At 37.3% G+C, this 12,582-nt stretch overlaps 1 protein-coding gene across 3 annotated transcripts in view; it reads left to right on the top strand.

Annotated features, from left to right (window-relative positions):
* Nucleotides 1-12,582, top strand: part of ABCB1 (ATP binding cassette subfamily B member 1) — a 208,404-nt gene that overhangs the window by 155,661 nt on the left and 40,161 nt on the right. For all 3 annotated transcript variants that reach the window (XM_034964364.4, XM_008976306.6, XM_055114636.3), the window contains 9 exons: nucleotides 2,714-2,885; nucleotides 5,796-5,909; nucleotides 6,056-6,166; nucleotides 6,338-6,463; nucleotides 6,581-6,784; nucleotides 7,117-7,287; nucleotides 10,575-10,736; nucleotides 11,620-11,796; nucleotides 12,343-12,489. In XM_034964364.4, coding sequence (XP_034820255.1) covers nucleotides 2,714-2,885; nucleotides 5,796-5,909; nucleotides 6,056-6,166; nucleotides 6,338-6,463; nucleotides 6,581-6,784; nucleotides 7,117-7,287; nucleotides 10,575-10,736; nucleotides 11,620-11,796; nucleotides 12,343-12,489 — 1,384 coding nt within the window. The remainder of the gene's footprint in view (nucleotides 1-2,713; nucleotides 2,886-5,795; nucleotides 5,910-6,055; nucleotides 6,167-6,337; nucleotides 6,464-6,580; nucleotides 6,785-7,116; nucleotides 7,288-10,574; nucleotides 10,737-11,619; nucleotides 11,797-12,342; nucleotides 12,490-12,582) is intronic.

Raw genomic sequence — 12,582 nt, 5'->3', positions numbered from 1 at the left:
GAGCATCTCCCTGATCTGGAGCAGAGGCAGGAGAGGGGTGACAGGTACCTAGATTTGGGATATAACTTGGAAGTAGAATTGATGACTATTCTTAGGCCAGACATAATCAGTTTTCTTTCCTGTTCTTCTCCTTCCCTTCTCTGCTTCTACATAAAGTAATTGAGGTCTTAATCTGGCTTTCTCTTCAAATTAGCAGTGCAGGAGGGAAGCTGGCTCTCTTTGAATGGAAATTTAACCAGAAGTTAAAATAAATTCCATTCAATCGTATAGAATAGTTTTGTTCCTTTTCACTTAAAAATATTTTTCTCTCTTTTATGTGCCTTGAAAATATATTTATCTATTAATATTTATTTCTGTTTGCTTAACCAAAATTGTTCCTTATTCTTAAAGTAGTTACTTGCATTATTGATGAATATTTTCACAATATTTAAGAAGAGTCATATTTCCTACATACCAATGGTTTTGTTATATAACTTTAGTCTCTTTTAGTCATTCCTACTTTCATGACCATTTCTGTACTAAAGCCTTTGATGAATGGATGATTTTAATATCTAGTTTTATGTATGGCATTTGTATGGAAAAACAACAAAGAGCTTATGGAAAAGGAGTATTGTTTATATCTCATTTCCCTTTGCCCCCTTCTTTCCTTTATTTCTCCTTTCTGATGTCTAAATGATTTTCTTCCTTGTGCTTCTGTGCAAATGTTTCCTCTGGCTGCATAGGACAACATCAGACTGGTTTCTACGTTAGTCTTGGTAAGCGAGAACTGAAATAAAGGAGATAACAGAGTATAGTACATATGTATTAAATGTCCTTAAATATATTCTTATGTAAGTTATGCCCAGTGGTAGCTTTTACCTCAGATCAACTCATAAAGTGAGAGATACGTATGTGTCTGTGTGTTGTGTGTGTGTGCATGTGTGTATATAAGTAATTGAAACGTTTCTCAAAAATAATTTTTCTGTTCAGATGATAACTGGCAAGTTGAGGATTTACATTTTGGGGGGTAGAAACTAATGATGTGTTGCTATGTTGTCACTATGAAGTTCTGTTTAAATTTCATCTTTAGTGAACACGGTAGTGATGTAAATTTCACTTGGCATGCTTTTGTAACTCTGTAATGTACCTAGTTAAAGTAGTCATGAAAGCAAGAAACAATGCATGTTCATATCTGGACAGTGCTTGAGCTCTGCTGTACATGTTAATGGAACAAGTTCTCCAAAGGAAATTAATATAATACTATATAATATTTATATAGTTGTGAATTTATGGATCAAAGACCTTAAAGTATGACTTTTATATGGAAGTAAGTTCATGAATTTCAACAATTATTAGCTCCTCCTCTATCCAAGGCAATGCTCTAGGTTCGGCAGGGAGTTGCGATTAAGAAAATACAGACGGATTTAAGGCAATCTGTCCTGTTTCTCTAATCCTTTTACCTTGGTTCTACATTTGCAAAATTCCTTATTTTTCTTTAACTCTGGGCTCCATTAGCTTATCTCCATAGCTATCCTCTTAAACAGAGTAGTCTTCTCTGTTCCTTTCAAATGAAGGTCGAGTTATAGACATCATCTCCTTTAACTTTACCGTCAAAAATTGACCACCCTCTGAGGGTTTAAAAAATAATTGAATTATCAGTTGGGAATAACCTGTAAGTCATTAGAACTGCAGAAATAAAATCTGTCAGTGACTCCAACATTGTTTTTTGATTTTTTTTATTTGCTCATTTTTGCCCCTTTTGTACAATTTCCTATATTTGCTCTAAGAAGTATTAATGGGTCCTCACCAGGTTTGGTTAATGTAGGGTAGGCCTTTGTGCTATGAATGGGTTCAGGGCTATAGATATGCTAATAATTTAATTTTTCTCAGCCCTTGAGTTAGCCAGAAGCCGTGGATGGCCCAAGCCACCAGGTCAGATCCTGTTAGTTCAGCAGCTGGCAGCTATGGCATGACAAGTGTTGGGAGCATTAATAGAGGGAAGGACACATAGTCAATATGTAGAAAGGAGAAGGAAGAGAGGGAATGCTGATGAATAATGATGTGCTTTTATAAACCTGTAAGCCAAATAATTTTTGTAGGTCAGTGATTTTTAAAATAAATGTCTACGGAAGTAAGATAAATTGTACAGCTTATTTAAATGTAAAAAGTATTACATGGCAATTCAGAACTCTCAAAATGCTCTCACACATGTAACCTCTCAGTTGGTCATTCCGACAGTCCTAGAGGAAGGCAGGACAGAGAGCAAACTGTCTCCAAACTTCCTTAATGTTCAGAGATTTAAATGACTGTCCCCTTTTTTTTTTTTTTTTAGTACTTTCTAACATTATCTCTCCATTTTATTAATTAAAGAGGCATGCAGATTTTGAAGGAAAGACACAGGTTTTTTCCATGGCTTTTACTTTGTCTTGTGTATGAAACAATGTAAGTTTTAGAAGTTTGCTAAATATTGCTTCACTTATTTGCTATTGCTAAAGCCAGAGAAGGAAATTTTAGAAGACTCCCCCACAAATAAGTTAATCTCTATAAATGTCAGTTTCTTCTTCTGCAAAAAGGGAGTAAAACAGTACTACTATATAGGGTCAATGTATGAGCAGCAGGACAAAATGCATGTATATCACAGGACTGAACACATCCTAGCCACTCTGTAACTATCATGCTATATCGACATGTTTTCATAAAATGTATATGTGATCATTTTTGTTCTTTTTCTCAGGTACAACAAAAATTTAGAAGAAGCTAAAAGAATTGGGATAAAGAAAGCTATTACAGCCAATATTTCTATAGGTGCTGCTTTCCTGCTGATCTATGCATCTTATGCTCTGGCCTTCTGGTATGGGACCACCTTGGTCCTGTCAGGGGAATATTCTATTGGACAAGTACTCACTGTAAGTGGTTTACATTGAGAAATGAACCATTATTATAAAATGCCAATGAAATCCAGTAATGTTGGCTTGACTTTAGAAGAATATATTTTGAACAACTGTTGAATACTACAGACATATGCACTACTAGGTTAAAAAGTGGAAGGCCAGGCACGGTGACTCACACCTGTAATCCCAGCACTTTGGGAGGCCGAGGTGGGCAGATCACGAGGTCAGGAGATCGAGACCATCCTGGCTAACATGGTGAAACCCCGTCTCTACAAAAAATACAAAAAATTAGCCGGGCGTGGTGGCGGGCGCCTGTAGTCCCAGCTACTCAGGAGGCTGAGGCAAGAGAATGGCCTTAACCCGGGAGGCGGAGCTTGCAGTGACCCGAGATTGCGCTACTGCACCGCAGCCTGGGTGACACAGCTAGACTGTCTCAAAAAAAAAAAAAAAAAAAAAGTGGAAAAAAATTAGATGTATCCGACAACCAGTTTTTTGTTTATTTGCTTGTTTGTTTTTGCAGATATCTTGCACAATTTATCCTGTAGCCTAAATAATATTAACATTAGCAATCTCAATAGCATGAACTTTTATTTGTTGAGATTATTTGTGCCAAACTTGTTGCTAAACACTTCACTTTTATTTTCTGATTTACTATTCACAAAAATGGCAAAATACACATTTTGACTTCTTTTCAAATTATTTCGAATGGCAGCTAATCCACCTCACAAATTATGGAAGTATAAATTGTTCCTCTTCCTAAAAGATTGTTTGGAAGTTTTCTGCATTATAGACCTTTGTGCAAGCACAGAAGTCTTGCCATTTAATGTTATCCTCTTTTATTTTAAAGACAATGAAATAATTTGCAAACCAAACTCAATTCATATCTGGATCTAATAAAATACACTGTTAGAAGAGTCACTTAGTTCCTTTTTCGTAGGCCAAGCAGAAATAGATTGAGGCAATGAGAGATGATATTTTGTAGAATCCCTTAAAACAGTTCCCTTTTTCAGGAGCCAGATTTGTAATATGGATTCAATAATCACTTCTTTTTTTTTTTTTCAAATTTGCCTTATCCAACATTGCTCAGTGGGGAATGGCTTTTCCCATGAAGTTTTTTTTTTTTAGTATAGTGATGCTGTGGGTGATCCTTGGTTGTCATAACAGATGTTTTCTGTTTAACTGTGATTGAGATAAGCAGTTTAAATCCAGTGTTCACTGGGCATGAATATACTTCACAAACTGGAGGCATCCAAAATAGGGAGTGTGGGGTTTGATATCAGACCAACTTGATTCAAATGGCAGCTTTGTCACTTATTAGCTGTATGATTTGGGCAGCCAGCTAAACTTTTCAAGCCTCTGCTACCTCTTCTGTCAAATGATATGACAGGAATGAACCCTAACTTTCAGCGTGTTTTGAGGACTGAGATAATGAATATAGAATCACTTAGCAAAGTTCCTTCTGTGTAAATTATTGAGCAATATAATTCCATGTGATTTAGAAAAAATGAATAATGACATTAATTCTCATCAACCCCAAAGAGAAACACAGTTAAGTCTTTACCAATAAGAAACTGATTTGCACAAAACAAAAAAACAAAAGGCCTAAAGAGAACACGGCCTTGTGGCAAAAAAGACAACCTGATAAAGGATCAGTGCCTTAGGTGTGTGTGCTTTATAATTAACAAAAAATGTTCATATACGCTGTTTTATCATGATACAACATCTCTATGATTGCTGGGTAGGGAGAACAGATAGAATCTTGCCTGTTTTTGCCAATGAAGAAATTGAAGCCAAAGATTCTAAGAGAATGGCCTAACAACATATAACTAGTTATTACTAATTTAGGATTCAGAACTGGGTCTTCTGACTCCTCTGCTAGCATTTATTTCCACTTTACCTTACTGATGATCTAAATAAAAAAAAAACTAGACATTGAAGAAATATAAAAATATCCTATTAATATTCTAGCCCTGTGAAATTTAAATCATTGTTTATTGAGCAAGTAAGACTAATTCTGCATTCTAAATTGAAAAGTATTTATATTTCCAAAATATTTTTAGTATGGGCAACATAGTGAGATCTCATCTCTATAATTTTTTTTTTAATTAGCCAGATATGGTGGCACTTGTCTGTAGTCCCAGCTACTTCGGAGACTGAGGTGAGAGGGTTGTCTGAACCCAGAGGTTGAAGTTGCAGTGAGCCAAGATTGCACCACTGCAGTCCAGGCTGGGCAACAAAGCAAGACCTTGTCTTAAAATTTTTTAAAAAAAATTTTATGCTATTTTTAATTGACAAATCATAATTGCATTACACTTACGGAATACAATGTGATGTTTATGTATACACACACATACACACAAAATGTGGAGTGATCAGAGCAAGCTAATTAACATATCTATCACCTCACTTGACACCTTTTGAGGTGACACATTTGAAATTTACTCTTGGCTGGGTGTGGTGGCCCATGCCTGTGATCCCAGCACTTTTGCAGGCTGAGGCAGGAGGATTGCTTGAGGCCAGGAGACCAGGCTGGGACACGTAGCGAGACCCTGTCTCTAGAAAAAATAAAAAAAAATTAGTCAGGTGTGATGGTGCATGCTTGTAGTCCTAGCTACTTGGGAGACTGAGGCAGAAGGATTGCTTGAGCCCAGGAGGTAGAGGTTATGACGAGCTATGATTGCACCACTGCACTCCATCCTGGGTGACAGAATGAGACCCTGTCTCTTAAAAAGGAAAAAAAATGAAAAAAGGAATTAAATGTACTGTTAGTTACAAACTTTTAAAATATTTTTAACACCTAGTATTTATATGTTGCCTCGCCATTTTAAATTTTAATTACCTATGTTAGAAAAAGACAGAAGAAGTATGAAAAAAAATTGCTATCACTATCTCAGTAGCCTGATGGTTTTTCTTCACATTCCTCAGGTATTCTTTTCTGTATTAATTGGGGCTTTTAGTGTTGGACAGGCATCTCCAAGCATTGAAGCATTTGCAAATGCAAGAGGAGCAGCTTATGAAATCTTCAAGATAATTGATAATGTAAGTCTGAGTTGGCCATCTATCCACCTATCTAAAAGATTGTCCAGTTAAGTCAATTTCTTTGTCACTTTATCCAGCTCTCCACAAAATATCACTAAAAGTAGTTATTGTAACCTAGTAATCTCTTAAAATTTGATTCTGTTTAGAAGCCAAGTATTGACAGCTATTCGAAGAGTGGGCACAAACCAGATAATATTAAGGGAAATTTGGAATTCAGAAATGTTCACTTCAGTTACCCATCTCGAAAAGAAGTTAAGGTACAGTGATAAATGATTAATCAACAATTAATCTATTGAATGAAGAGTTTCTGATGTTTTCTTGTAGAGATTATAAAAAAGTGCATGTATATTTAAACCTAGTGAACAGTCAGTTCCTATATCCTGTGTCTGTGAATTGCCTTGAAGTTTTTTTCTCACTCGTCCTGGTAGATCTTGAAGGGCCTGAACCTGAAGGTGCAGAGTGGGCAGACGGTGGCCCTGGTTGGAAACAGTGGCTGTGGGAAGAGCACAACAGTCCAGCTGATGCAGAGGCTCTATGACCCCACAGAGGGGATGGTGAGATGACCCATGCTGAGCTAGACCCTGCGGTGATCAGCAGTCACATTGCACATCTTTCTGATGTTGCCCTTTCAATTACAAATGTATGAAAGTCACACTTACTTTTTATTCCAGGTCAGTGTTGATGGACAGGATATTAGGACCATAAACGTAAGGTTTCTACGGGAAATCATTGGTGTGGTGAGTCAGGAACCTGTATTGTTTGCCACCACGATAGCTGAAAACATTCGCTATGGCCGTGAAAATGTCACCATGGATGAGATTGAGAAAGCTGTCAAGGAAGCCAATGCCTATGACTTTATCATGAAACTGCCTCATGTAAGTTGTCCTTGCCCTTTGCCTTTCTAGAGGTGCAAAAAATAAAATGCAGGCCTACTATGCAGGAAGTTAGGAAACTACTATAAATCGGAGGAAGGGAAATCCTAAGAAGGGAAAGTAAGATTACTTCAGATTTGAAAGCTCTAGCAGTATCAACTGGTCGTAGATACATTTTTAAAAACTGAGGTTGGTTATTGTGTTAAATAAGATTTAAAGAACTGGACCTGTATTACTTGTGAGACTTGGGCTGTGTATAGGATTCCTTACCAATTTAAAATATGAGCTGAGATAGCTTGTCCTTATGCTAAATCATTCTGGGTTTTCTGTGGTAGAAATTTGACACCCTGGTTGGAGAGAGAGGGGCCCAGTTGAGTGGTGGGCAGAAGCAGAGGATCGCCATTGCACGTGCCCTGGTTCGCAACCCCAAGATCCTCCTGCTGGATGAGGCCACGTCAGCCTTGGACACAGAAAGCGAAGCAGTGGTTCAGGTGGCTCTGGATAAGGTCAGTGAGGCTTAGTTCAAACCAACCTGATTTATAAGCATAAGAACATTCTACTACTAATTCTTGTTAATATTGGTCTTAGAAAAGGAAATTTCTGATAGCTTCTAGGTGATTCCTTCAGCTATTAAAATAAAAGCATTGGGCCTCTTTGAAATCTTTTTCTATTTGTTTGTTTTATTGTTCAATTTCTATTTATTTCTCTGATCTTATTTTAAATGTTGATGAATACATTTTCATTTGAAGACACTTGCTAATCTTTTAAATTAAAAAATAGAAATATAGACACATGTGAAAGTTCATCTTCATTGTGATCTTCAAAACTTGACTATGTGGATAACCCTGTTATTTAGGTTTTGAGAGTTTGTAATATTGCCAAGAAGAGAAAAATACAACCTGAAGGTCTGTATATAATTTTCAAGGTGTTGAATGCCACTTGAAGACTCTATGGGAAATAAGAAACCTCTTATTTCCAGGAAAGGGGCAGATAGCCTGTGATACTGAAAACCTACCTAAGCCATGACAGGTTATTGACTATCAACAGAGTTTGACTGTCCTGCAATTCTGGAGTCCATATGACTCATTCACCAAATAGCATTTGAGTGTTTGCCGTGTGCCGGGCACTGTGCATTTGATCTCCAGCACGTGATAGTAACGGGGATAATTCTGTGAGGACCGAGAATGTGGAGATGGAGACATTATAACCAAAGGTGTTCCAAGTTGAGATGTCACAGTAGAATTCAAAGATGAACTCATATTTGTTTCAACTCTCCCTGTCTCTAATAAAACAACGCTTGAATGTTCCTTAACATCCTGTCAATGTGCTTAATAAATTTTTGAGAGAGAAAAAAAGCAGCTTACTAAACATTCTGTGAACCAAAATAGAGGCAGATGGGATTCTGGTTACTATTTTTCCCCTCATTTTGCTTAATCTGTGATTTCACCTCTGTGTTTTTCTTTCTTTATTTCCTTCCTTCCTTCCTTCCTTCCTTCCTTCCTTCCTTCCTTCCTTCCTTCCCTCCCTCCCTCAATCCCTCCCTCTCTTGCTCTTCCTCTTCCTTTCCTTTCTTTCCTTTCCTTTCCTGACCTTCCCTTCCTTTCATTTCCTTTCCCTTCCCTTTCTTTCCCTTCCCTTCCCTTCCTTTCCCTTCCCTTCCCTTCCTTTCCCTTCCCTTCCCTTCCTTTCCCTTCCCTTCCCTTCCCTCCCCTTCCCTCCCCTCCCATCCCCTCCCCTCCCTTTTCTTTTTTCTCTTCTCTTCTCTTCTCTTCCTCTCCTCTCCTGTCTTTTCTTTTCTTATCTTTTCTTTTCTTGTTTCTTCTCTCACTCTGTCACCAGGCTGAAGTGCAGTTGTGCCATCATGGCCACTACAACCTCTGCTACCCAGTCTCAAGTGATCCTTCCACCTCAGCCTCACAAGTAGCTGGGACCACAGGTGTGTGCCACCATGCCAAGGTTTTTTTTTTTTTTTTTTTTGAGATGGAGTCTCGCTCTGTCGCCCAGCCTGGAGTGCAGTGGGACAATCTTGGCTCACTGCAACCTCTGCCTCCTGCCTCAGCCTCCTGAGTAGCTAGGATTACAGGCATGCACCGCCACACCTGGCTAATTTTTGTATTTTTAGTAAAGACAGGGTTTCGTCATGTGGCCCACGCTGGTCTTGAACTCCTGACCTCAGGTGATCCACCTGCCTCGGCCTCCCAAAGTGCTGGGATTACACGCGTGAGCTACCGTGCCCAGCCCCCAGCTATTTTTTGATATATTTGTAGAGATGAGGTCTCACTATCTTGCCCCGACTGGTCTCAGACTCCTGGGCTCAAGCAATCCTCCCGCCTCAGCCTCCCAAAGTGCTGGAATTATAGGAGTGAGCCACCGCTTACTGGTTTGCTTATCTGTGTTTCCTTATTAATCTATAGTGAAACTATGTATTAAATTATAAATAAAAACAATTTTAGAAGATTATATTTTAAAATACTTTAGGGTGTAAATTTTGAGGGGAAATTCCACATACCCCTTTTTTCTTAAAAAGATACAAAAATTGATCTATTTTCTTCTGTATTTTCTAGTTTCTACCACCTAATTTTTCCTTGTGTATTTTTTCTTTTTGAAGTTTTCCACTTCTACTTATCCTATGGATCCTGAAAATGTTGTGTGGTTTTGAGAATTGTATTGCTAGTTACTAGAGAGAAATATAGAGTAACAAAAATTATGAGCATTGGGAAAGTTACAAAGGTTAGAGAAGTCTCAGACAAGGCCTGGATATCTGGCTCTGTTCCTTTATGAAAATAAAAGAGACTTACGTGACTCTTCAATTTTTCCATAATTCTTCAACCTAGGAATAAGTATCACTAACTATGGATAAGGCCCAGTGTTGAGTACTTTATGTGCTTTATTTTATTTAGTCATCACAACTACTCTAAGAAGTAAATACTATTATTATCCCCATTTTACATATGAATAAATTGAGTCTCACACAGTTTCCTTGGATAAAATATTTTATTGGATAAAATAAATTCATAAATTTATTTCAGGTCAGTGTGACACTGAGGTCTGGACTTTGCTGCCTCACATTTATTGTCTGTCTTGTTCATCCAGGGGGTCATGCGGGATAGGATATTATAATTCCTAGGGCTGATTACTAGCCGGTGTGTATCAGTACAGCACAATGGCCTGTGTTTGTTTTGATTGGCCAACGCCTGGGCTGTAGGAATTTGTTGGTTTGTACAAGCCCCTGATTATTATTATTTTTTTATTTTTTATTTTTGAGATGGAGTCTCACTCTGTCACCCAGGCTGGAGTGCAGTGGTGCGATCTTGGCTCACTGCAAGCTCCACCTCCCAAGTAGCGGGGACTACAGGCACCCGCCACCATGCCCAGCTAATTTTTTGTATTTTTAGTAGAGATGGGGTTTCACTGTGTTAGCCAGGATGGTCTTGATCTCCTGACCTTGTGATCCACCCACCTTGGCCTCCCAAAGTGCTGGGATTACAGGCGTGAGCCACCACGCCCGGCCCAAGCCCCTGATTATTACTGCAAATTTAGGTTAAATAAAATATTTGGGGGCTTACATAATATTAATATGTGACTGTTATATTTGTGTTTGTATTTATTACAAGGAAACATCATTTTTAACTATTATCAATTGTCTATACATTTATTGAAGTCAGAGGCTATCTTATATAGATTTGATGGTTTTACAATGCCCACAGCATTGGTTCAGTAAATATATGTTGAACGGTTAAGTTTCTTCAGGTAATTGTTAATGTATTCAAAAACCAAATTTCTCTCTCTTTAGGCCAGAAAAGGTCGGACCACCATTGTGATAGCTCATCGTTTGTCTACAGTTCGTAATGCTGACGTCATCGCTGGTTTCGATGATGGAGTCATTGTGGAGAAAGGAAATCATGATGAACTCATGAAAGAGAAAGGCATTTACTTCAAACTTGTCACAATGCAGGTATAGTTTAACTTCAGAATTTTCCTAAGTCATCTCAGTGATAAACTGATTTTGCGTTTAATGCTAAAAATAAATATTATTTGATTTGATTACCTTACAAAGTAGGAAACAACACCTGGGGGATTCAGGATGAGACCAGTGTTTAAGATTTTTTTTCTCTCTTGAAAGAGGGGAAAATAAAGAAGGATAAACAGATAAAAAAATTAAAAGGTTTCAAGGTGAGTTATCCGTTATAGTAGTCAGTAGCCACATGTGCCTGTACAGCATTTAAACGGTAGTGAATCTGAATTGGAATGTTTTAAGTAGAGTGTGCACATCTTGTTCTGAAGACTTAGTACAAAAAATGCAAAATATCTCAATTTTTATATTGATTACATGTTGAAATGATATCATGGGATATCAATAATATATTGGATATATTAGGTGAAATAAAATATATAATTAAAATTAATTTCACTTCTTTCTTTTTACATTTGTTAACATGGCTTCTAGAAAATTTAAAATAACATGGCTCATAGCATGGCTTGCGCCATATTTCTGTTGAAAGCACTGATCCAGAGTAAACTTGATTGAGTCAAAACACCCACAAAAAATGGCGTGAGAAGATAAGATACATGGAATGAATGCCAGATTATTTCGGTATATGCAGTGGGAATTCTTCTTTGGTGGTTTTCGTTTTCAAATATCACACACACACACACAGACACACACAGACACACACACACACACAGACACACATAAAACAACACAGCAGATTAGCTTTATCCTTTTCTGCAGTTACTAAACAAATTACTGTTTTCCTTGATAGCTGACATTCAGTGATTAGCTTTCATTGGTTAACACACAGCCTAATGAGCTTTTGCATATTTCTTATTTATTTTAGACAGCAGGAAATGAAGTTGAATTAGAAAATGCAGCTGATGAATCCAAAAGTGAAATTGATGCCTTGGAAATGTCTTCAAATGATTCAAGATCCAGTCTAATAAGAAAAAGATCAACTCGTAGGAGTGTCCGTGGATCACAAGCCCAAGACAGAAAGCTTAGTACCAAAGAGGCTCTGGTATGAAGGGAGATGCGGAGTTTGTTTTAATCTCACTAACTGTGGTTCCCTAGTTTGGTGGGCTAGGGCTACGGTAGGAGTGGGAACAAGAAAGGTTATCCAGAATCCTCCTGTCCTATCCCCCAGAATGTCAACATTTTAGAATCAGGTTAGAATTTAAGAGTGTTAATTTACACAGCAGAATTTTATAATTAAAATTTATAGTGTAAAGAGACTATAGCGGGTCTTCAAATATCAAAATTTCCATTCTGTTTACTCCTGCTTATAAATACTCTTGTCAGGTTCTGAGTACCAAATAAAAGTAAGTGTTTGTGGAAACATCATTTATTTTTTAAAAAATAAAGGAGTGTTGTAGCAAAATCTGTCAGCATTTTTTTGAAGCTAAATAATAATCACTATGACATTTTTTAAAGCAAAATTGTCATCACTTATTCATTGATAAGGAATAAGGATAGGATATATTCCTTTACAAATTTTTGTGCGTATGTAAGAATTGTACATATAAAAGTTTTTAACTAGCCTGTTGTAATAATTTGTGTTTTCTAGGATGAAAGTATACCTCCAGTTTCCTTTTGGAGGATTATGAAGCTAAATTTAACTGAATGGCCTTATTTTGTTGTTGGTGTATTTTGTGCCATTATAAATGGAGGCCTGCAACCAGCATTTGCAATAATATTTTCAAAGATTATAGGGGTAAGTGTGATGCCCATTTGTGTGATTTACTTGTGAATCCTGACAGAAGAATGAACGAATAAAGTGCTTGTGTCTGAACTGGGATACAAAAGC

Source organism: Pan paniscus, chromosome 6 (assembly GCF_029289425.2).
Source record: "Pan paniscus chromosome 6, NHGRI_mPanPan1-v2.0_pri, whole genome shotgun sequence".
Classification (NCBI taxonomy): Eukaryota; Metazoa; Chordata; class Mammalia; order Primates; family Hominidae; genus Pan; species Pan paniscus.
This window is presented reverse-complemented; position numbering and strand designations above follow the sequence as displayed.